The sequence below is a fragment of the Echinococcus granulosus genome, assembly GCF_000524195.1.
Source record: "Echinococcus granulosus chromosome Unknown EG_S00068, whole genome shotgun sequence".
NCBI classification, from domain to species: Eukaryota; Metazoa; Platyhelminthes; class Cestoda; order Cyclophyllidea; family Taeniidae; genus Echinococcus; species Echinococcus granulosus.
This window is the reverse complement of record NW_020170448.1, coordinates 210,506-235,456: the sequence shown is the minus strand read 5'-3', so window position 1 is coordinate 235,456 and position 24,951 is coordinate 210,506. Positions and strand designations below refer to the sequence as shown.

At 41.5% G+C, this 24,951-nt stretch overlaps 3 protein-coding genes across 3 annotated transcripts; 2 read left to right on the top strand and 1 right to left on the bottom strand. All coding sequences in view use genetic code 11, as the record gives it.

Moving 5' to 3' along the window:
* Positions 1 to 786: 786 nt before the first annotated feature.
* Positions 787 to 1,326, top strand: EGR_07032 (hypothetical protein; the record flags this gene model as incomplete). Its single annotated transcript, XM_024496281.1, has 1 exon — positions 787 to 1,326. One exon carries the CDS (start codon positions 787 to 789, stop codon positions 1,324 to 1,326), a length of 540 nt encoding a protein of 179 aa, XP_024349308.1.
* Positions 1,327 to 11,325: 9,999 nt separating this feature from the next.
* EGR_07031 (Zinc finger protein 600) lies at positions 11,326 to 20,784 on the top strand (the record flags this gene model as incomplete). The annotated part of the gene is made up of 24 exons (XM_024496280.1): positions 11,326 to 11,347; positions 12,485 to 12,898; positions 12,981 to 13,016; positions 13,838 to 13,918; positions 14,066 to 14,152; positions 14,224 to 14,310; positions 14,384 to 14,464; positions 14,546 to 14,635; positions 14,767 to 14,853; positions 14,928 to 15,014; positions 15,102 to 15,188; positions 15,268 to 15,363; positions 15,837 to 15,977; positions 16,192 to 16,266; positions 16,914 to 16,970; positions 17,056 to 17,142; positions 17,405 to 17,491; positions 17,573 to 17,659; positions 17,771 to 17,845; positions 17,933 to 17,983; positions 18,162 to 18,500; positions 19,249 to 19,293; positions 19,389 to 19,448; positions 20,615 to 20,784. The coding sequence occupies 24 exons, from the start codon at positions 11,326 to 11,328 to the stop codon at positions 20,782 to 20,784; spliced, it is 2,529 nt and encodes an 842-aa protein (XP_024349307.1).
* A 1,035-nt stretch (positions 20,785 to 21,819) lies between these two features.
* On the bottom strand, positions 21,820 to 23,574 carry EGR_07030 (E3 ubiquitin-protein ligase RING2; the record flags this gene model as incomplete). The annotated part of the gene is made up of 5 exons (XM_024496279.1): positions 21,820 to 21,983; positions 22,219 to 22,284; positions 22,355 to 22,781; positions 22,994 to 23,197; positions 23,239 to 23,574. 5 exons carry the CDS (start codon positions 23,572 to 23,574, stop codon positions 21,820 to 21,822), a joined length of 1,197 nt encoding a protein of 398 aa, XP_024349306.1.
* Between the last annotated feature and the right edge of the window lie 1,377 nt (positions 23,575 to 24,951).

The window sequence follows — 24,951 nt, the reverse complement described above, 5'->3', positions numbered from 1 at the left end:
CACCTGGTTTGTCTAGGGTTGAGCTTTGCTCACAGTCAGATATTGTCACTCAGACGAGTCAAAATCAGGCTGCTGTTAGGACATCATCTGTCTCGGCGCCTGAGATTGAGGTTTGAGAAAGTCCCCGTCTTAACTTACCCGTTCTAGTTGAGGTTGATGGCGTACATGAATCAAACACGATTACAATTTTAGCGAATGTTTAGAGTTATGTTTTCGTAGCCTGTCTACCTTCTCGAACATTTCATATTGTGACATTTTGCTAGGTGAATTGAAGGCTACGATTTGTTAATGTTGCCTTTGTAAATTTGGGATTGATATGCAAGTAGCCTCTACTCCTAGGCCATTTCTATATCCTTGTCTTAGTTTAATGCGGTTCATGGACCGAGGAAAATTCATGCATCTTCTTGCTTTTTTCATTCGATTCATTCAGACCCGTGTTTATGACCCACGTTTTGTAATGAAAGCGCCTTACCAAAAATGAACTCTTGTCTTGTTAAAACTTCAGGTTACGATGGAACACTATGGGGGCCAAGCGTCGTTTAGCAATACGTACACAATTAAGAAAATATTATGATTTTTGTCATAATTTAAGGTGTCACTGGAGGAAATAGAACTCCTTAAAAATGTAGCCTAACCGTCTCTCTCGGCACAGCATTCTACTCCAAAAATCGTGTTTCTTATTGATTGACACGTCAAGGGAATGAGTAAAAAGAAGAAATCACTCAACAGTATGCCTTGATTATATTAAATTGGGTAAATGGGTATTTCACAGTTTAATTACCAGCAATGGTGTATTTTAACTTGCGCGTCTTTGCAACAGTTAGAAGGTGGCATCTGGACTGCACCTCGAAAAAATCGATAACGTCGCATCGATGCGGTCGTCGCGCGCTAAGTACCACTGCGCTTAACGCGAACGGAAGTTGTGTCGCCAGAAAAAAAATAACTCCATTCACATGCATCACACATCCGCATGGGTCCGGGCAGGTACAGACCTGCGCACCCACGTACACATGCAAATGTGGCCTGGATGCTGACTCTGTGAATGCAAACAGTCTGTTTTTTGTCGTCTGGGCTCCATTCTTTGACACACACTGCGGGCTACTCCGGTACTATGCAGGTGTGCATATGTGTGCGCACGAGGTCCGACGGGCTAGGATACATGCATGCACGTGTGTTTGGGTGTCTCGCCCTCAAGATCCACCCTACATGACGCCTGTCTCCTACGTGTATTGCGCCATACCCATTTCCGCATTAAATCATCCTGACGCTACACTCGGAACTCTTGCCCAGGTCAAGCGAGCCAATCAAATTCGACCTAACCTCTAAGGTGAACACAGCGGTTATGCGGATTTCTGTCCATAATTAATATTTTCCTCCATTCTTTTTTGGGGATGGGGAGGGAAGGAAGAGGAATAATTTCCTCGCTTCATTCCCCCTTCGTGACTATAAATTACAGACCGTGCATGATTTAATAAAGGTCTTTACAGAGGCGATGAAGGTGATAGACATTCCGTGCACTCAAATAACCGCGTGCCTAAATTGGGTGGGTGGATGAAATTCACTGCCTTTGTAAATGGTGGTAAATCATAGCCTCCACGATCGGCTTGTGCTAAAAGGGTGAAATTACTACGCCCACTCACAATAGCAGCTCTTTATGGCATAAAGCAACTAAAAAGGTGGCTAGGAAATTCTCATGGATTACTCTTAATTTCCAAGGTCTACATAGACTTTACAAAGGATTATCGATAATCGATTTACTAATTAGTTCACAGGCTAGTTGTCTGCGCACCGGTTAAGCTGAGTCACTTGTCAATTTTGCAGGGAACTGCGGGGACCTTATTCACCTCTCCTCATCTTTCCACTTTCTTCCAAACTAACAGAGATAAATGAATAAAATTTGCATTGGAAATATGAACGATGAATCGTGGAAATAAGGAAGAATTGAAAACTTTTCTTTCATTGTTCCGGCTATGGTGTACGTGCGAATCTGTTGAGTTGCGATTAGCATGTCGTTCAAACACCATATGGTATGTCAAGGTGGAGATGCGAGTTTAACTGCGTTATTTTGGTTAGTAAACGTCTTCAATGTCAACTAAGTGCTCACCAAAATGTGAAATGTAAGGCAGCCATTCTTGCCTGTGGCCAATTAGTCTTAATTAATAAAGCTATGGAATTTTGTTCGATTATCATGCATTAACTTTCACTTCAAAATGTCACTATGATCGTTTTATTTTGTATCGAAGAGGTTGAACTGGTAACCTTAACTTGTATACTAATTTCGCCGATTGGAGTCTCGATGGAGGAACACGCGGAGGTGATACCTCCAAATTTTGCGTATCCACTCCCCAGCTCCCATGTGAGATTACCTTACAATCAAAGGTAGGTTTTGATTTACGCATTCCTATTAGAAAACATTTGTTTTACATTGAGCTAGCGATATTTTCCGCATGGGGGATTCTAATGGGTCTTTTTTTTTTATAAAAGTGTGCCTAGCAGACAACTTTAACTGATCCTCTGATAAGTTAAATAAGTCGCCACCATGTGGTCCTACCACCAATCGACTTAATAAGCTTAGCATAATTTCACTTCTCTCAGATAGGCTGTCGCGTCTGTGTGACATGACAAGGTGCCTTGTACCGATTTTTTTCGATAACATTTACATTCTTTGCCCCATGTTATGGAAAGTAACACAACGTATAAATGTTATCACGACCAGTGAAATGTGTTTTCCCCAGCCATCATCGTTCAGCATTTTCATCACTCCAGCATGTATTAGTAATGGTAGTATGTGCCCAAATTTAAGCTCTTGCACTCACACCTGTAAATTCATATATTTTGTTTTTTTTATTAGTATCTTTTAATTATTTTATATCATTTGAATGTAGTTTTGCCGATAAAAAAATGATTTATTTCTAGCGTAAATCCTGGCGTGATTGGAATTGCACTCAATCCTCCAGGCCTTAAGAAGCCCTTAGATTATAAAGGCACATATAAGACGCACTTCAGTTAGCAGTACCACCGTTTTGTAACTCAAAAAAAACAACAAAAGAAAAATAAATTGGGAAGATGACACACTGCATGCTGGTTGTTGTTTCCCTGACCGCATAACCCTTACAGTCCCTCTGTTCTGCATAGTTCAATCATTGCACTTGACTTGTGACAGTCACGTGAGTTCAGATAGAAGGCGTTCTCTGCCTTCGGTCTCAAAACATTCTAGGTCCCTCTTCATACCACATTTCAGTAAAAACAAAAAGTCCCTGCTTTTTTCCAATTGAAATAATCGAGTTGTCGAAATGTTCGACAATATGTAGAACTGAAATACACGACTCAGTCAGGCTATGTCAAGAGAAGGACATAGTGGTACCTTGTATTATAGATAAATGTTTCTTTTGGAAGAAATAATATGATTCCTTTGTCAAGACACACTTGCCCAGGTTAGTTGGTAAAAAAATGCGCCCTTGTGAAAAAGGAATCATAAGAGTGTGGGCTGATCTAACTATAAAAGTACAGAATATCGAAGCTCTTACAAGCTTTTTTAAAAGGAAAAATATATTTGATTAATTTACACATTTTTCGGCGCCTTGTGAGTTTCCTTTTTGTGTTGGGAGCTAACGGTTTTCATGAACGTACTACACGTCCATCTACTTGACTGGAAGTCCAGTCAAGTACGTTATTCTCACTTTTACAGGTAAAATTAGAAATAGCCCGAGGGTATACTGTTCCCGTTACCCCAAATTTAGGAAGCTAGAATCCCTTCAATCCTTTTTTCGATACATACTTCTTAAACTAAACCAAGTCATTTCCCATACTAGGAAATCCCCATAAAAAAGGGCACTTGGAATCACGCAGAGGGAGGGGAAGGTCTCTCTCTCTCTCTCTCTCTGTTCTAGCGCCTTTTGCACCAATACACATACCCATGCGAACATGCAGGCCACTCTTGAATAGCGGTGGTGTTTGCTGGCGCATGCAATTGCCCAATTGCTTAGCCTCCTCCCGCCCCGTTTGTAATTTCGCCCCAAGACCAACGTCACAAGGTGGATGAGTCACCCCGATTACTCACATGCGGTCAGCCGACTCAGCTCAGCTGATGGTGTTGCTTCGGTGGTTGAAGGAAGGTCCCTTTTTTTTTTTTCACCTAACCCTATTGCGAAATCGACTATTGTGCTTTTCCTTCCTCTCCTCTTTTTTTCAGCCTGAAGATAAGCATTAGAAGTAGTGAATAAGCATGTTCCTCCTATTTTAGGCATAAATATATAAAACTACTTTGTCGATACCTTTTTTCTTTCACGCTGAAATGTGTTTATCCCTCGTTCTGATTTTCATGGAAAAGATTAATTTACAAAGGCAACTTGTGGAGTGAGGAAATCATTTTTATTTATACTTACAGTCCTCCTCATTTGTGGCAATTGCGGGGCTCTTTCCATGATTCCCTAAGCTAAGTTGCTACCACTCCCAGCGGTTTTGAATACACCTTGCATGCACCTTCAAGGATCCAGTTTGAGGTGAAGTCTCCACTTCACTCCTCTTTTAGATGAATGTTTAAAAGGCCTATGATTCAATTATCTGGCCACTTCAGAGCGCCTTCTATAATTTGCTTATTTTACCCATTGTATCCCCACCTGTTACCTCATACTTAAAATTCATATAAAATTAAATCGTTCTTCTCAGTTAGTATTATCACAAGGTTGGTAATCTTATTTTCGTAAGTAGAAATAAAAATGAGTTGTGTAAATCATGGGATGGGAAATTGCCTTTAATTAGTGCAAAATCAAGTTATGAGAAATTGAAAGGTATTTATGAAATCCAGAGTAACTATCAACATGAAGCATTGACCTGAGATAAGAAATTTCAGTTGTACAGACAGCATGCAGGAGATGTCAGGTGAGTTTAGGGCCTCCGCAACCATGCTTAACATTCTCGTGTTACATTGTAAAGCGTTAATTGAATGGCTCCAAAAATTAACCCACTATGGTAGGGAGAAGAGTTATTATTTAGAACAGGAAAAGGAAAAAGTGTCTCAAAAGCGCATAATGTGAAAATACATTGGTGGCCAAGTGATAGCTGAGATTTAACTGCTTCCGATTCTTTTACGTCCAAGCATATTGTGTCTCTAAAGAACCTATGCAAACAGGAGAAGTAATGGAGAAATGCTTATTTAAGAAGTGAAATAATATCAGTTTCGTTCTTCATTTTCTCTAGCATTTAACTACCAACAACAACTTCATGAAAAACATGACAGTGAATGGATGTGATTGAGCTCAGGACTTGAAGCTCCCAGTACTAACCGGGGCTCCTGTCAATTACCAACACTCGCTTTTCCCATTACTTGTGAGATTTGCTACAAAAATCCCTGTCACGCAAGCATTGCGCGTTAGTAAAACCCCTCGAAGATATGAGTCACGCTTTAACGTCGACCCATGTCCCGACGGGTCAGAGGCACTGAGTTCCGCCTGCATGTTCACTACCGTCTTGATAGAGCACACTTCAGAGGGAAGGGGGGAAGAGAATGTCGTTTTTAATCACCGCCCTAGTAATGCTAGCTTTCATACGCTTTGGCTATTTACATCTAGCAGGAGAGAGCGGTGTAAATAATTCGATCTCAAGAGTGGAAATGTATTTAGATTCACCGCTTCGTGACGGTACCTGCACTTCAGGAGCACATAACGTGAAGGACGAGAAGGAGTTACAGCTTACATTTGTCGTGGCCACAATGCAAGTGCACGTTTATTCGCCGAACCTTCAATGCACGAGAGCGGTAAACTGAACCGACTCATGTTAAATGAAACCATTCTTAATGCATTTCTCATTCAAGATATCGTACTCCGAATCCCAAAATTGAAGCAATAAATTCTTGAGACCATAAACAAAACCTTTGACCGGATGAATCAAAAAAATGAAGACATCAGTGTTCATGAGACACTTCGTCCACTTGTGTGTACTTTACCTGTAATGCCACAACATTAATTAGTTCCTAATTCCTTACTTAGAGCCCACGAAATCGAAAACAAAAGCGACTACAAAAGGCTTGAATGTGGGTGGTTCAAACAGGAACGCATGGACAGTGGAAGAGTCAGGGAGAACTGAAATATGGAAAGTGGACGCCATTCTCTGCCTAGCCAATCAGCACACCAAGCTAGACAGTTTCGGTCGATTAAGGAAGAAGTGATTGGCTGTTCTATTCTCAAGGTCATTCCTTCATTGGCAAGCTTATTGGCTCGCGTGAATTTTCAGTTAGGCGAAATTTTTGATCGATTTTTTGTGCACTCTTGAAATGCGTCATGTATGGGTGTGGTGCATTACAAATAACCCCCACAGAGAAGTCACGCTTGCGCATGTAAAGTTCCAGGCATTTCGCCGAGGTTAAAAATTTAAATGTTACTGCCTTCCCTTTGATTACGTGTCCAGGTTACTTTTGGGTCTTTACTTTGAATTGTCTTATGAATTTACACTGTGTGTAGTTTTTGAGTTTTACTAATTGTTTAAAGCAAAACAGTGTACTCTATGGATAACTGTCTTGCAGAATTAGGAGGAGGAAAAAAACGAGGATTTCTGAAACAGTTTCAATTGTTGTACATCAATAGACGGAATTTTGGTTTTTCTACCGTAGATGCGCTGTTTACTACGTGAGTGTGCGTCGTTGTGTATAAGTTTACCTTTTCAATTGTCGTTTTTGCAGTTACACATTGAAGTAAACGTACATTTCACTGTAGACCTGGAGAATAACTATGATGGCATTTGACAACCACAATTACTTACCTCGAAGACGATTCACACGATGACAGAATGACTGCTTGGTATGCGAAAAATTTACTCTGAAATTACTTTTTTCTCGCTACATTGCCTGTTTTGGTTGCATTGTTTAGCTTTTCATTCGTTGACAGACTTTCAACAAGATGAAGCTCCTTTTTTCTTTGTCAGCCATTTGGCATAGACAAATAGATAATCTTAGATAGGTAAAACTTCTGGTATTTGAACGCAGGAGTAGTCCTCACCGAGTATTTAAACGTTGTATAGCCTTCACAGTTCAAAATTTATTTTCCTTCATTGGGGATATGCGCCCTTGTAACGTTAGACGACAAGATAATTAGAGGGGATAAGTAATGGATATTCCCCCTGTAGTTTACCTACCTCAGTTGTTATTTTTTCTTATAAAGGGTCAATTGTTTATACTTATTGCGCACCATTACGAATGCTGGCAGATGTTATGGCTTGGTGCCGTTCAAAATGTTGCATGGATGTCGCTGTCCTCTAAATTTGTCATCCTGACCTAACGTGTCCGTGTATTGTTTGTCACCTGTCAACTGACGGATTCATGTGGTTTTGATAATGCTATGATGGTATTCAGCCAGTAATGCGGTTTTTTCGTGCGCAAAATTTTACACGTTTTGTTTTATCGAAAATAATTTCTTCTTTAATCTGGGCCCTTGAGTGACGATTTCCCCTGTAGAAGTAGCACCATTATAGCTCCCAGTCTTTAATGGAGTCTGGAAAGGTGCGAAGGGATTAGGGGGCTTTTAGCACTGACCCTAAGACCATGTCCCTTTTCCACCCCCACCTCCCACAATAGAAGTAGAGGTACAACCGGCGGAGACTGAAATGCTCGCGTATTTAAACAAGATACCAAAGCACTACAACTGGTGTCTACAATGGGTTAACATGAATAAAACAACAGCCTTAAAGCTATATCCGCAAATCCAAATTTCGCCTCTTGATGCGATGTTGCTAGGACTAGTTACTTGCAAATAAATTTACGCATGCGTTACCGTTGCTACGCTAGATGGTGAGAGAGAGAGAGAGAGTCGCTGATATGCGTTGGTGATTAACCTCTCTAGGTGATTTCCATTTGCGTAGCGGAGGTAATTACGCCTGATTAATTTCGCTAATTAGTTGTCCATATATCGCTTGAAATTTACCTTTTCTCTCATAATTCCAATGAATAAGACGCCTCAGCGGTCGAAAGACTTTAGCCTAATAGGACAGCAAGTGTGGTGTACCTGGTAAAGTCTATTGCAACCAAATCCGCCGCCTTAGGCTTTTAGAACCAAAACAGATTAGGAAGTAATGAATGCACGTTTACCGTCCCAGCGTCGTAAACAAATTGTCTTTTTGCCTTATTTTTGGTCAGGATGTAATGGCTATAACTGACTGGCTTGATTTTTTGTCAATTTAGCAAATTAAACTTAGGAAAATACTAGATAACAAGCAAATTTAAAGTTTCTTAACTTTGTCGTGGTTAGCGTTCTGCATTGCCAGTGTCACGTATATGTGTAACATGACTTTCGTGGTTCCTAAAAAAAAACTAAATATTTGTTTACCACAGAGCCAAACCCTTGTCAATCAAAGATTTCGTGCTGAGGTCAGAGTACTTTTGTGTAGAGAAAAAGCCATTCAGTTGATCGTATCATTTAATCATTTATTCTTGTGATCAATGACCTGAATACCACGCACTGAGTAAATGGTGACGCCTCAAGAAAAATTAAGAAGTTTTTTTGTGCTAAGTGGTAAAAGAACGTGAACAAAAAGTCTACTTCATTTGTAAATCATTTCTTTGATCTGTAACTTGACTTGATTTGCAATTTTGAGGGTCTCATAAATCGGAATAACTTCATGAAGGTTGATTACTCCGTACTGAGACCTTCAAAACTTCCTGCCCGTCAAACGATTGATAGGCTCGTGCAATTTGCATACTTTGGTTCACCTGAAAGTAAGGTCAGAATTGGTGGATGTCTTAGTCTTTGTCTAGCAGGCGTGATGTTAACATCTGCTACTTAGGTAGTAATAACCTTCCTAATTTGGTCTTAAGTGGATTATCTGGTAACAAAATGACTTGATTCACCCAAATTATAATAGATGTAGAGTTTACCTATGCCATAACCTTTTTTACCAGCCCTGGATTTGGCACCCTATTGCATCCCCCTCATCGTGTACGCTCGTCTAGCAGGGACCAAAATGTACCGGTTTGTGAGTTTCGTGGCTTCGGTTTGTTCGTCATATCCTTAATGATGGTTTTAATTTCCTGGCACTGAGGTAACCTCCCAGAAAGCGCTTTAAATATTATTAAATAAGCTGTTGGTATCAAAAACTTACTTCTAGGCACGTCGAAGCATGGCTATTTACTTAGGCCAATTCACATAGGAATAAGGCTTGATAAACACATATTACAATTGCAGAAGCAAAATAGGATGAACAGGGGAGTTTAACTATTAAGGTCTTTATTTATTTAGGTAAAAAAATCCCTGCTCTTTTCGTATGCAACTGGTATAACAGGATACTTTGATCCTGGAAGCGATTCATGCATTGTGCCACCTCTATACATAAAGTACCACTCTTTAGGCTTTTCGAGATACGCAAAACCTACTTCATTTGAGTTGGAGTTTTCTGTTCCTTTTGTTTTAAAAAGCCTCAAAGAGCAAATTCCTAACTTTAAAGTAGGCCGCGGACTTCCCTTAAAAGGGAGGTGTGAAATTTGTCATTTTGACTGTGACAAAATGGTGAAGGTGTTATTGCTGTTTAGGGGGCCGGGTAAAGTGGGCGAACATGAATGGTAATGCGTTTTGACGACTTGCTATTTGCCCCCCCCCCCCCCCACTTCATTTCTCCTCCTCATTGCTTCCTTTCAATACCCCGTTATAGTCGTCCCACGTACAATCAACCAAGAAAGGTAAAAGGGGTGGGGGGAGGAGTCAGTTTTGGATTTAAAAAGGCTTTTTTGCGTAGAGGCATGCAGGATGAGACGTCTGGTGACAGTCTGGACGATGGATATTTAACAAATTAATCAAACATGAATTTTTGTGGGAAAAGGTGGTTAGAATGAGTAACTATTTAGCAAACGGATTCCTTCTTAACTGCGTCTGTACAACGCCCTGTCGATGAATAGAGAGAGGAAACATTTTCCACGAGGTCATTTACACCAAAGGATGTGCGTCAATCAAGTAGGCGAATATGCTAATCTCTGCAAAAATGTTGATGCTACACACATCGTTAAGTGTGAGAGTTTCAATGTCTATTAAAGGGACAGTTGATTTTGGTGGTGGAATAGTGCAACTGAGAGTCGACTGACTTTTCCATATCTAAAATATAGGTAGAGATAATGACAAATATATGTGGCAGATATTATGATAAGTTATGTGAGAAGAAATGAAGGTTTATCAACTGCTTTGCCAAAAGCTTAACAAGAAATAATTCAATTCTCGGTCTACTGGAAGTGTGCGTAGAATTAAACATAACGCATTTGTACCAAATTTGCTAATAAAAAGTAGACGACCTTGCCAATTCCCAGCGGCACCTGATTCGGTCAATGGCAGAACTGAGGGAATATTTAGGAGAAAAACACATGCGTAATACGATAGCGGTTTAGCCCTCGGTATTGGTGAGGAGCCACTTTTGGACTTTGAATTAGCCCCCTTGTACCTTGCTGGGTGGACTGGCCTTTTGGGGCATCCCAATAGCCTAGACACTCTCTCTGCGCTGAATATATATATTCTGCCCGAGTATTGTGTCTTCTTTCGTCTTCAGGAAGTCTGGGGACGCTACATAAACGTCAAATTTGAAGGATCGGACAGGTAACTAGATTTTGCATCTTTTGAAACCCTCTTGGAGGGTTTGAATTCAAAACTTACCTTATTCGAATCTTCTTGAGACTAAATCGTCTGGATGCGACTTTCCCACCCTCACATTCGTGCGATGTGAGCATTTACCAGGGATTGTGTAATAGACCTAGCTTCGTACGTTGACATATTCACACGGTCTATGGACTCCAAAATAGCTTTGAAGAAATGCCAAAGTCGTGGGCTGAAGAATGCATCGGCTAACTGAGCGACCTAGGTCGGTAGTAGGTAGGTTTGATTGAGACGTGATTATTAATTAGATTTAAGTAGACCTGGCAGTCACTTTAAAGTACTGACTAACTATGGTGTGATCAAAATAGTTGGGTTTTGTTTAGCTCGCTTTTTCAGTCCATGGTATTGGATAATGCAAGGCTAAGATAGTAGAAATCAGTAGGAACTCTGAAAGTTTTTATAGAATTATTGTGGCTCAATATTTGTAACGTCCTAGCAAAAGTCGAATGGCGAATTTGTTGTAGGTTAAGATTTTACGTTATGCATATTTACTACAGTCAACACTGTGAAACGGGGAAAATCTAATAAATAGCAAAAAGATAGAACTTTACGGCTTACGAAAGGTAAAAAAATGAAATGTAACACTTTTGAGACTTTTACATGTTTTATGAATAACGCACATTTTCTAGGTCCGAAAAAATGATTTGATTAACCGAACTGGGCCTGCATAGCGCGCATGTTTTGGAAGCCCCTGTTTTTGTTTTAAATGTCCGAAGGAAATCGGAAAAGTACGTGTACAGCTGTAATGAGAACATGTATTGGCAGTATGGTTTTTTTTCCTATCATTGTGTTTTCCTATTGCTTTAAAACCGTGAATACGATCTTTGAGATTTAAGTGCCAGCACATGTTTGTTGGCGACTTTGACTGGCTTAAGGTCCATAAGTGTTTTAGACCTGAGTATAAGCTTCTGATTTGTTATTGATTAGTCGCCCTCTGCTTATGCAAGCATTTGTAAGGCGTGTGCTTGCCAATATTTTGCAGTTAAATTTGGACTGTCTTGTTTTGTACCTCAAAGGCTGTTCTAGTTTTAACGGTCGGAAGTTGTGCTTTAACAGTCTGTTCACATTAGTTTATGTAGAGAGAAACTCTTTTAGGTTTATTGTTTTTAAAGTATGCACCTTTTTACCAGCGTTTTGATATCGAACCCGTCGTTATACGTTGGTGCTTTCGTGTATTGCTGATCTCTGGATAACGATTCGCGAACTCCCAAATTGAATTGGCTTTTGTGTTATTTATTTTAGTGCGCTTACTAGCACATATTAGTTTCTTGCACGTTTTCACGTATTTTACAACATTTTATAGCTTTTCTAGCAACTATTACCAGTGTTATTTGGGAAATCTGGATTTTTGAGTTACAGTCGTCGTATATTTGAAGTTGCTTGTTTTCCAGTTGGCTTTTGGCTATCTATTTTTTTGTGGCCATCTTAATAGCTCTCTAGTTTTATTGTCATCTCTGAGGGAATTTCATGGAGCTTACAGCGAAAGGGGTTCGCATATAACCTACACTATATAGCTTGTGTTTATTGCCATGCCAAGAAAAGTTGCTGCTCGAAGCATCAAATATTCTTGTCATTATCAGTGCTATCGAACCGATTCTTGCTAGTGCAGTGATTTTCTATCACCACAGAAAGTACTACTTAGTTAGGCTATTGGAAAGCTTGTTTAATACATTTGAAATAAAGATTGTATTTATAGTCAAATTCTCATTTTGTAAGGGTTATAGAGCTTGGTGGTAGTTAAGTTATTCCGTTTAATACATAATACATGGTGCCGTCTTTTGACATTTTTAAGCACTACCTTATTTCTCCTGGTTAGAATCGTTGTCAACATTAACATTAGAGCCTGATTTAATTTTTTTTATTAGACTCGGCTTCGAAAATACTGTGGGTAGATCTCTCCAGAGACGCCAACATGATTGACGGTTTCTACCGCGAGGAGACGCGACTTCAGGAGAATAGCGCTCGCCTGAAGGCGGCTCAAAGTGCCCTCGTAGAGGTCAGCGAGATGGGGAAGGAGGAGGCGGAGGATGTCCTAAAACCCGAATCCCTCGAGGAGTCCTCACCCTCTAAGCCCCTGCATCGACGCCGCTGGGGGCGGCGACGAAGGCGGCTGAAAATTGCCAAGACCGTCTCCTCCTCCTCTTCATCCGAGCCCAGGAAGAGACGACCCTACAGAAGGCGAAACAGGTCGGAACTACTGCTCCTAACTTCTCCTCGGCCGTTGTACGAGAAGAGGCAGCGCAAAATTCCCCGCGGATTTGATGACTATGAAAGTTTCTGTGAGTCCATTAGTGATTTCTGCTCATTTACAATAATTCAACGACATCGCCTTTAAATGTTTTCATTTTTGCCTTTTTCTAGTTGACACTTCCAGACCAACAGAAGATGAGGACACAGGTATATATTTTTTGTGTTTTTATCCACCTAATGGTCAATATGTCGTTTTGCTCCAAGCTAAATCGTTATCGAGGGAAAAAACTAGTCTCTAGTGCCTCCGTCATGCCTCTACATTTGTGTACGCCCTTTGCCATGTTATCAGTTATAAAACGCAGACATTTAGTCAAATATGTAAGTGCTCTTGGCCACAATATGCCATATCAGTGGATGTTTGACTGCTCCCTACCTATAAATAATTAAATCGGTTCACTAGTAAAACTTTAATGGTAATCCGACTTGTAAAATAGCCGATCATTGACGTTTAATTATTCTGATTTCAGATATGAATGTCACTTACGATGAAGGTAACATTGTCTCCTATATGTAATTCCCTTTGTTGCTTTGAAGTTTGGGCTTCTGTGTGAGGTTGACGATGATAAATTGCTATTGTAGATTCATCTGGGGATCAAAGAGAAAGAGGTAAACATTAATATTCTATAACTGGTTTCAATTCATCCTTCAAAACGTCTTACCTTTTTAAAAATTTTTTCGTAGGGGTTCGACGTTCGGGTAAGCCGGACTTATTTATGCATGTCCTACTAGAATCGCAACTTTTTGTGCAAATAGCAGGGTTTTTCGTTATTGAAGTTTGAGCAACTCAATTCGTTTTATCCATGGGGTAGCTTCTCAACCTTGTTTTCGGCCGTTCATGCTTAATGTACTTACTTGTTCTTCAGTGCAACTGGTAACTACTTTTAATGCAGATTACTTACGCTCTCCCTTTCCTGAAGGAGGCATTGTTCTGTAATTTTATTGTGATTTATCACAATTCAAACCTGCAGGTGACTCAATGGCGTGTTTTGCATGCGGTAAATCCTTCCTTCCCACAACCCTTGAAGCTCATGTGCGGCAAATTCACAGGCGTAAGTGCTCCCTTTTTCCTTTTTGTCATCCCCTTTCCACGATTGTGCATTTCCCATTCCGTTTGATAATTTACCCCTTGGATCTTTTGATATCCTAAGTGGTTGGAAACCCCATTACTAACAGTGCATTTTGGTGATTTATTGCAGGCTTCCCAAAGGATCAGTGTTACATTTGCGGGAAGTTCTTCCCAACGGCTGACAATGCACGCATACACATAAAAACGGCACATTATGGTAATTTTAACAACTCCTTGATAACACTTCATTAGTCGTCTTGAGACTACCAGTTCTTGTCAATTTTCTAGGCATTTATAACTACAAATGTCCCGAGTGCGACAAGGGCTATTACTACTACCTCAAACTCGTCAGGCATTTACGAAGTCTCCATCAATGTAAGCCTTGGAATAAACTCACTTGCTCCATTTGTCCGAACGCCTTTTTTACCCCCTCCCATCGACCGTGCAGGCGACAGTCCTCCTTCACGAGAAGAATGCCGAGTCGATGGTGCCTTCCTTAACAATGCAAATGTCGATTTGGATTCACGGGGTAATTTTTTCTGCCAAATCATTACATGGCTCTCTCAGCTGGAACTACACCCTACATCATCTTTATATTTACCCCCTATAGAATTGCGCGAAAATGAATGCAGGTGCTTGGTGTGCCTCTCCATTTTCCCACTTGCCGAGATGAGTAAGCACATGAACGAGCGTCACCGAGGTAAGTCGTAGTGCTAACCAACACCAGGACTCCGCTTCCCATCTTTAACGATCACAGTTGTCACTTTGGTTACATGTTTCCAATCCCTCTTAATCACCTTTCTCATAATCCAATTGCATCTTTCACACAAGCGTTTCCCAGAACCAGATGCTACATCTGCGGACAACGTTTTCTCAGTACGCAGGAGGTATTTGAGCATTTAGAGTCAACCCACTTAAGTGAGTGATTTTTTTTTCATCGTAATTAGTTTGGTTTCATTTCATCAATCGTGGTTATTCTCTTGCGTTTTTAGAGCCGTCAATGTTTACATGCCCTGAGTGTGAGACTGGCTTTGACGAGCTTCAGGAATGGCGAGACCACATGGAAAAGGTTCATCAAAGTGAGTCTTGCTCGGCGAATTTTATTTGCCATTTTTCGAGTCTCTGAGGGTAAGCTAAGTGATAAAAGTGTACAATTTTTCTTTCAGGTGAAACCTTGTACAAATGCGAGCAATGTGGAAAGGTGTTTGGATGGAAGAAGTTTCTTCGGCAACACATTCGTCGAGAACACGTTGGTGTGTTTGAATTTTCTATAAAGATTGTTAATTTCTATCATCTAGAAGTTTTCATTTAATCTGGCTCCTTTGCGCTCAGGTGATGGTTCCGGATCTGTATTTGCAATGCGCAATGATTTTCGAGCGGAGAAAACCACACTGCAAGAGGAATGCGACAGGCAGAAGCGCCTTATCGGTGAGTTTTTCGAGTACGTTTTTCATTTAACAAGAAGTTCCCACAGCTGTGCAGGAAATGCACAAAACCCACTATTTAACATCTCCTAGATTAAATACTCCCTTTTGTACTAAAGATACAAATTCCTAAATGATTTTAAACGCTGACAACTCGGTCATTCGGAGGCGAATAACAGTGTGCTTGTCGTCGATCATTATCATGTTAATTTCTATTTCTGTCACATTTTTATGTAATTGGTTAATTGGTACGTGTCAAGAGTTCACTGCTCCCTTATTGCTCAATTGGAGCCGTAGATGTTGACAAGTGGGCAGAATGCCGCTAGCTATCGGTGAAATAGTACAACTTTCTTCCTCTTGAGCTATTCCCGAAACATTTTGATCATGGTATTATTAGCTTAACTTTAGTTGCTACTTATAATGCCATTTACTTTTCCCGTTCTGCTTTTATAAATGTCTCCCATTTTTATGTATCAGCTGAAGCCGAGGCGAAGACGGCAGAGGCAGTGGCGGAACCAGAGACCAGAGCAATTGAGACTGCTGCGGACGTACCAAATGGAACCGAGGAAGACAGTAGTTTAAATAACCCTGAATGTAATGAACCCTCCACGCTTGTCTGTATGTAGAAGCCTTAATTCCGTTTTAAAAAAATACAAACTTTGTGCAGTTGATTTCACTATTGTTTTTACAAAGGCAAAACAACAAAAAGCAACTTAAATGTGGTAAACTACCCCATACGACTAGTTCAACACCTGCTTTATGCGTTTGGATTTTAATCGCTATGGCACTTTTCCAATGGTCCGATCACTTAGCTTTTGCTGTTTTGTTTCAGCTGGACGAAGCAATGTAATGGATTATGAATATGAACTGGCGGGAGGGTACGAAAATCCAGGTGAAACTGATGAAGGTAGATTGGATTTCGGTTCTCCTAAGGCGTAGATTAGTAGATAGGACATTTCATTTACACGCCAAAAAGCACAATGTTTTGGGAGAATGTGTTAATCATGTGCGCCACCGTGCAGCTCTTGTAGTAAGATTTGTGTTTGCTGACAATTCCTTGGGTTTAGCTGCCTTATCACTTTTAATAATTGAGTAGAAAGTCCAATCGATGAAGTGGAGTTTGAGCGGTTCCTGGTCTGCTTTGCGGACTCATTTGGTCTCTGTGATCTTGACACCGGAGTGGTGCGGCTAGCGGTTACGTTTATGTCCCTCTGTCACCTACCTAGGCGCTTACTTAAATGGCTCTAAGTCCACGCACCATGCTGTCGGTGCACTCAGTCACTCCCTCTGCTGTAGACATCCACAACTGACGGGTGTCGCGCCAAACAGCAACAGCAGCTAACCTAGCAGGCACAAGTATGCATGTGGCACGCTCAGTTACGACCGCTTCCTAACTCTTCCGCCTTTGTGATTCCTGGTTAGGTTAGTAGAAGTATGGGCACTTTTTAGGCCTCTCTTACCTTTGTTCCGCTTCATACGACGAAATTATTAGCTAAAACCTAGTGCTTAACCAATGGGAACAGAGCCTCTGTCGGTAAAATTTTCTTTATTTAGCTACAGGTGATGAATTGAAAGGGCAAAAGAAATCCATCAGCATAGACTTCTTTGAAGGTAAGTTGGCCCTACTGGCTATCTTTGCCTGATTGCTGTGTAAATAAGCCCTTTTTTAACCAAATGCTTGTCTGTGTATTTACAGCAAGCCGTGTGGATATATGTCCCCTTTGCAAGAAGGCTCTTCATACCAAGAAATCACTGAAAACTCACATTGAAGCCATTCACCATAGTGAGTTCCTTTCACACGCAATGCTTCATTTGCTTTCTTTAGGGGCAATCCATTTCTGGCTTCCGTGTAAGAACCTGGAGCACTACTGCTCAAGAAACTATAATTCTCCCCGGGTCGGGTGCATGCTCATTTATACTTTTAAGCTTTGGGTGTCTATTTGTGAGGCGAGCTAGTGCAACCAGTAGGTACCATAAACTGATAAGAAATAAGTATCACATATCTGTGACACTGGTTTGATTTTTCCTATCTTTTGTTTTCTCAGAGATGAAACGCTATTCGTGCAATCTCTGTGATCGTTCCTTCTACGCTCGGTGTGATCTACGGAAACACATAGATTGTGTTCATAATCGTGAGTATTTGCCACGCCTTTCATGTTCTTTGCTTCTTCCTAATGCTAACCACGTATAAATAATTTGCCTACTGGTTACAGGTTTTAAAACATACTCCTGCAATGAATGTGGGCGACGCTTCTTCTTGCACTCGCAGCTTGCATCGCATCTTGTCAATCATCATAAGGGTTAGTTCCTTATTCTTGAGGCGTTTGTGCACTCAACTTTTAGAGGCAGATGTAGTATTCTCTATAGCTTGCAATGTGAGTATAACTACGTGGTTTTGTTTGTCACTTTAGCTATCCTCCCCTTCAAATGTAATGAATGTGGTCGAAGGTACGCCATTAAGCAGGTCCTGAATGATCATGTTTGGCGTTTTCACACAGGCAAGTTCTCATTAATTACACGCATTAGTTACGCCTTGGTAGTAATGGTCACGTAGGGCTTGCCTTCCTTTGCAGATAAACCCAAACGAATTCGCATTAATGGGCGCCTTGTCACTCCCAATCCATGTGAGTTCGAATACGGGTGGTCAAATTGCTTTGCGCATGTAAGGCGTTTCAGGCAGTGAAATCCATTAACTTTTTTCTCCTTAATGAACTAATTTATAGCTCATTGCTTTTACTTATAAAAGATGACTGAAAAATCACGTGTATTGAGAGGGCTTGTTTTATTCTCTCCACATTTTAGTTACAATGCCGAAGTTGATACAGGCCTTATCACCATCGAAAACTCAGATCCAAAACCAGTCAATCATCTCAGCGCATCGGTTGTCGGGCAGCCCAGTTGAGCCAACAGAAGTTGCCATTTTTGGTGGCAATGGGGATGTAAAAGAGGTCTACCTGATAGGAAATCAACTGTACTTTGCCGAGAATGTTGCATTTCCAGTCACCAGTTTAGGTGCTGATGGGAATCCTGTCTACGAGCCCATTCATCTTGATGGTAGTTGTGGTGGGGGTGGCGCATTTACCCAGACCGCGGTCGCCTTCCAGAGCTCGGAGTCTAGCGCCTTCGGTACAGCTCCTCTTGGTATGCTCCCTAATTTCCACTTATCATCTCAGCCCTGAAACAGCTAAGTAATTTTACGATAAGCTAAAAGTGGGCTCCAATGCTAACGTCTCGTATTTTGTTGCGTTTTAACCATCGAATATACAATCGGCAAGTTTCTTAGTACTGTTAGCCTTAGTCAGTAACCATCGCGGATTCGAACTTTCCGTGACTGGCAACGATGAGTTGGTTTTCTTGTTTCCTGTCATTGCTATGCATGGATGCGACTCACACTTACATTTGTGGCATCGAGGATGACGGATAGTTCCTTGTTTAACGTAAGTGGGATCATTCGGGCCTCTCTATCACACGGGTTTATTTCTGACCAGTCAGGATCGTTGGTATTTCATTTGTATTTTGGGTTGTAGCCATTTAACGGTAGTGGCTTAGGCTATGGTCTTCCACGAGGAAGAGTTATTTTTGAGATCAAGATCTCATGAGAGAACGAAACCGTATAATCAGCACTGCTGATCACGAATGCTTCGGAGTGTCTGTTCTGCTTTGCTTCACAGAAGAGTGAATAAAAAGTCGCCGAGGTATCGACTTCCCTCGGAATTGACTACCATAGGAGGTCTTAACTAGCCTTTGAAAGCTACAACCTTCCCGGCTTCTTAGCGCTTTGTGGACAAGTAACTTAATTTTCAACTGAATCATTTCTTTATGGGGAAAATAGTAATTTATCATCGCGGCTTTATGTCCGATCCTCTTGTTTTCCTTACATTCCCAACAGGCAACGGCGAAAACCAGATAATTGCTCTTGACATGGAAAATGGAGGTATGTGTGCTTTGATTTATCACATAATAAGAATTTCACGATTTGATGGTTTGTATCGGGTGTAAGCTCCTCACTTTTCTTTCCTCACAATGCAGCTGAGCCACTGCTTCGATCAGAGGACTTGGGTGGAGAGCAGACTCTCAACACTGAATACGGTAAGTGTTGTGTACTTCCGAAGCTTGTGTCCTTGGGCATTCTGACCTGCTAGGTGTCAACGTCATCTATCCCTAACCTTTGACTGCATTTTCAATTTGTACGCTGTGTAAAATGTTTTTGTTGAAAGGAAAGCAGTGGTGATGCAGAAGGTTTGTGCGGTGTTCGGTGTAGTTTGTTACATTGACTTACAAATGGCTAGAATTGTGTCATTCTGTCGGTTGGTATCCTTCATTACACCCTCACCCCTTCAAACTTCCTCTCACCTAACCTGTTGGTCGAACCTGATGTAGGTGGTTCTAGGTTTGTCGCCTTTACGTGCCGAGGTTAGCGCCATTGGAAAGTTGAAACAGAAGTATTTGCATAGCACAACCCGACACCTGGAAACGGTGTAAAGGATGTGGTCCTGATAGTGAATCATCCGTGATAGTCTGGAAGGTCTTCTTCTCTTGAAAGCGTGCTGTTTTTACTTGTGATGAGAAATGACTTTTGTGCTGTGTCTTTTGTTGAGCCACTGGATGCATCGTTGGGCTTCTACACAAGACTGTGCTCGCTTTGTTTGTGAGGGGTGGTGATGATTTGTGGACGCAATTATTCACCGTGAACTATTTGCTTAGAGTCAAACAGTAGTTGCAATACGCCGCGAAGATGTGTAGTAATACCCCTTTTTCAGAAAGAGTCATCACAGCATTGGTTTGGGATTTCGTATTTTCCCTCCTAATACGTAATGCAAGACTTGCACCCGAGGATGGGAGGGGAGGGATACTGTCTTCTTCTTCTTTTGATAGCATTACTTCAAATGATTATGTTTACCAATTCCTGACACAAGCAGTCGATAATCACTCGAACAAATGGGAAGCAGAAAAGTCCTTTGGGAAGGAGATGAGATGGCAAGTTTGGCTATGTCTGGTACTATAAAAGTGGAAAGCGTAGCAAGCTAGTGGTAGTTATATTGCTTGCTGTTGCTGTTTTCCGTACTCTTGTCGTGAGAACAAACGAGAAGGCTTTTTGAACACGACACGCTCTTTTATTTTCTGGGAAGTAGAAAGTTGGCTGTGGGAACAGTAATTTAACAAGGCATGTGTTAGGTGAATACTTAAGCAAACGCCCAGACTACTCTGAACGGTTCTAATTCTTCCCCGGTCTATCTTTCCTGTCTCCACCATAGATCGAGGTTATACAGTGTTAACTACCAGCTTAGGCGAGAGCCTGGATACAAACAACGTGGTAGTGCATCAATTTCCCCTCTCCATCACAGAAGACGTCAATTGTAAGGCGGCCAGCATCGGTGACGTTGGTCATCCAGAGACCGCCTACTTTACCTACCAACAATCCTAACTGAGCCCTATTTCCCTCCCCCTCGGTCACCGAACTCCTTTATGTATATATTAATCCCGTCCAAATGATTACTTTTATGTTGAACGCTGTAAGTATAATCCCCATAGTGTAGCAGCTTTTTTCCCCTAGTTTTGTATGCCTTTTTCTCTGTGTGATATATACACATACACACTTGGTGTGTGGACAGCCTGACAGCGCCGTTTTGTGTGCGTGGGAAACATGATGGGTGGTAAGCTCCATCCACCCCCCGTTTTAAGCTGGGCGCCTCCCGTACCTCGCGTCCCCTAGACAGCCACCACCTGCGGGAACCACGAAGTTGGGGGCAAGTCACCACCTTGATCGTGAGTATTTAACCGTCCGAAGTTCTTGAACTGCTTGAATTCCCTCTTCCAGTCGCATTGCGCACCACTTACAAATGCTTCAGCCGAGCCAACTTTGGATTGGCAACTGCATATCGTAAACCTATGAAGAGGATTTGCCTCAGAGGCGTGGAACTAGACCCCATTGAAGCCCAATGCCCCAACTTGGTTAGTTAAATTCCGACTTAGGGTGGCACCTCTGCTTAGCGCCACGCGAAGACACCGAGACGACCACCTTGCGGATAAAATTGGAGCAGGCGTTCAATGAACTGACCGCACTGCCGCAAACTCCGTATATCATGATACACAACCTAATTTTTGAGAGTGGCATCGTAAATGCGCGGTATTTTTACTAATCACAGTGTTTAGTACTATTTGCGATTCTCAAATACCACTTGCGTGGAGGGATCGCAGCAGTCGTTACCATGAATAGAAATTGGTCACTGGATTTGATAAATCGGCATTAGAGAGGAGAGAAATCTAACACACAAGTGTAAGACCAAAAACCTGGCGGTTCCAATGTGACAAACAAGGAAGAACAAAGTTTGCATGTATGTACAGGGACAAGAGAACCGTTGGGATTAGACCAGTCGGGAACGAGATGGGTTTGTGCGCGACTGCGAAGGCAATTTCGCGTGCATCATCACCATCATCATTGGCAGCAGTAGCAGTGCCATTACGGGTGGTGTTGGGATTGTTCTCGGACGTAGTAGAGGCTCAGACTATTCAGTCCACTCCAGTAATTTCGACTGATTTCATCTATTGTCATACTTGGCTGTAGGTGAACATACTCGCCCGAGGCCTCATTATAGTAAAAGAGGGTGAAATACGGGTCATTTTCTGCAAGAGAAAAGGCATCCAGGCTGCTAATCGACATGGTGGTAAGGGGTTTCGAGAGCATTTACATGAGATGTCAGCTTAAATTGCCTCTAAATAGAGGCCATAGGTCAAATAACTTGTTGTCTTTCTATCTGGATAACAGAACAACAATGGGAACCATCGTTATGATCAAACGTGAGAGGAAGGAAGAGAACAGAGACAAGCGACATTAGGTAATATAATGGGGTGTACTCACCCATAACATCTTTGTGCACTCGTTGCAGATTAAAACGAATCGACAAGAACCTTCCCAAGTGGTCAACTAAAATAACGTATAAATTAAAACTCAACGTTAGTTTAGGTTCATAAAAAAGATGGCTGGTGCGGTCTACCTGTGGCGTTCGATGGCACCTTTATGTACTTGACTGCGGGAGCCAACAGTGATTCCTCCGAGCCCATTTCGGAGGTGGTTCCATGGGGACTGGAGGCAGCGGTGCCGTGTCCCCCATCTTCTGATTTAGTCTGGTTGCCATGACACTCCACCCCGGTGCCGTCAAGGGAGACAGCGAAGGAGGTAGGGATGATGCCTCTCCGATGCTGCGGTGGCAAGGGACGGAGCATCAACTCGACCTCGGGGATCACGGTGGTGGTTGAGGTGGGAGTGGCGTTGTTACTGGAAGTACGCGTCCGCTGGTTATGGGACTGTTGGTGTGGGTGCCCAAAGTCGACAGAACTTGCTCCACCCACTGATGTGGTCTCAATTGTTCCGCTTTCTGCGTCTGAATTGACTCGCGACGCTCGTTGATTCAGGCTGCCCGTCTACAGACACGGAAAGTGAGATCATAAGGCCTAAACATTAAAGTTCTAGTGAGCCTAATTCACTCAAATTTTTGAACAGGTTTATCAGAACCTGTTCGAAATTGTCTAACCGGAATGTACAAAAAATATGGGAGCAGGAACATTCAACCATTCTCCCCTCCAAAAAAAGAAATATAAATGTTTGAACAAACTCAAGGATCCCCAGAACTCACTATTGAAGCGGCATCATCTTCACTAATAACGGAGTCGGCCGTTGCGAATCCATTATTTCCAGTGGATCGTCGATTTCGATACCGTGCAGAATCGATATCATTGGAGCTGTGAAGTGATTGACCACTTTCGTGCAAGGATGCTCTCCCGTTAAACTGTTGTTTATTCAACTTGGCCAGAACTCTATTCTGATGCGCTTCGTACTCCTAGTAACCGTATGTAGGTTTGGGAGTGGAAGAAATCTCACCTCTCGATCAGGATAGATTTTTGCAATGAGTGCATCAAAATTGGGATCACGTCGAAGAGAGCGTTTTGACACCAGTTTTTTTCGGCACGTTGGACACTCCTTATTGCCGTTTCTTAAAGCAGTGACAATGCAGTCCGAGCAAAATCGGTGGAGGCATTCTTTGGTAGTCATGGTGACTTTGAGGATATCGAGGCAAATGGGACACATCAGCTCCGACTGAAGACTACGAGGACTAACGGCTATTTTAGTACCATCAGTGACTGGTTCCTGCGGCTTGCGTTGCATTTCATACAAAGTGAGTTCCCAATTTTTCATGGGTGCGTTTTCCATGGCCATACTAGAATCTAGAAAGACGAAATCATAAGTACCGGAAGAATCAAATGGGATAATAGTAAAAACCAAAGTCTAGTCCAAAACAACTGTGTGTAAAAAAGTAATTGAGAAAACAAATAAAGAAGGGTCAGACCCCTGCACAAGAATCACTGAAATGCATAAAGCAAGATATATGAAACGCATGCAACTATCGGCTTAGAGAAACTTAAAGTCTTCAAAGCTGCATTGAATGCATTGTGGAAGTGACAGGGCAATACAAGTCATCCGGTCTGCGAGAGCTCCAAATTAACTTAAAATGCATGCTAACAATCAGTAACTATGACGAACTAATTTGTTATCTAAGGGGAATCAAAGTGGCGCTATATTGAAGCGCATAGCGGCAATACAGAGTGCAAAAATTGTAGAAGAAACATTGGCATTTACTGCATTGGCAGTAAATCCCACTAGGAACTTGAATGATTTCTATCGACAGCATACCACGGGAGATAAGTACGTAAACTGACGGTCTAGCGCTCGCATACGAGTGGGAATCGCAAACAGTAATTTAAACAAGCTGCCCACAGGTGCCCAAGATGCACCCCCTATACATAATATCTGTTAAAAAAGCAGAAAATTCATTGTAAAGGCAATGCTTGTAAAATATTGTAAAACAAAGCATGAACACGTAAAGGTTTTATAAAGACTGGGAACCGCCGAAATCGAATAGCCTAAAACGAAGAATAACGTTCGCACAAAAAGAGTTTTTGGTACGTAAGTGAACTGAACATATAAATTGAGTTTATGCGTTTCCACGAATTCTCCGTCTTCTGCACGAAAAGGTGACCAAGTATTCGGGATAGTCCGTCCCTTAAATTTTTGTAGTATGATATCAACAATGTTGTCAGAGAAATCTTTGATTGCGTCGTGCTACTACCTTGCAAAATTTTCCGCACTGCACGGAAGTACCGAATATTTGCAACTGCTGTTTGGCAATAATGCAACTGTTTTTGATAGGATAGTTTAGTGAACTGTAATTATTTTGTAAGTGTCTGGTTCTATTTCTACTTTGACGTTCACATGAACTTCAGTTTGTAAGGTCACGTCTTAAGTTATCCAGAATGCTCGTGAAAACCTTATTTTTCTTTTTTTATTCTCTGGTTTTTTATTCAGGGCATGCTCACCGGTAGCATTTATTATTTCCTTGAGTCATGTTGTTTCTCACAGTCTTAATCATTCAGTTATTTAACAGTATATGAAGTCGAGTTTTGTTAGACATAGTAACAATTTTGATATGATTGTATATGTGAACTGTATTTTTGGTCTCTCAATTATTAATTTCAGTTTTTCCAACGTTACTTTCGTTAGTTAGTTTGCTGACTTTGAAACGGCATATTAACAATT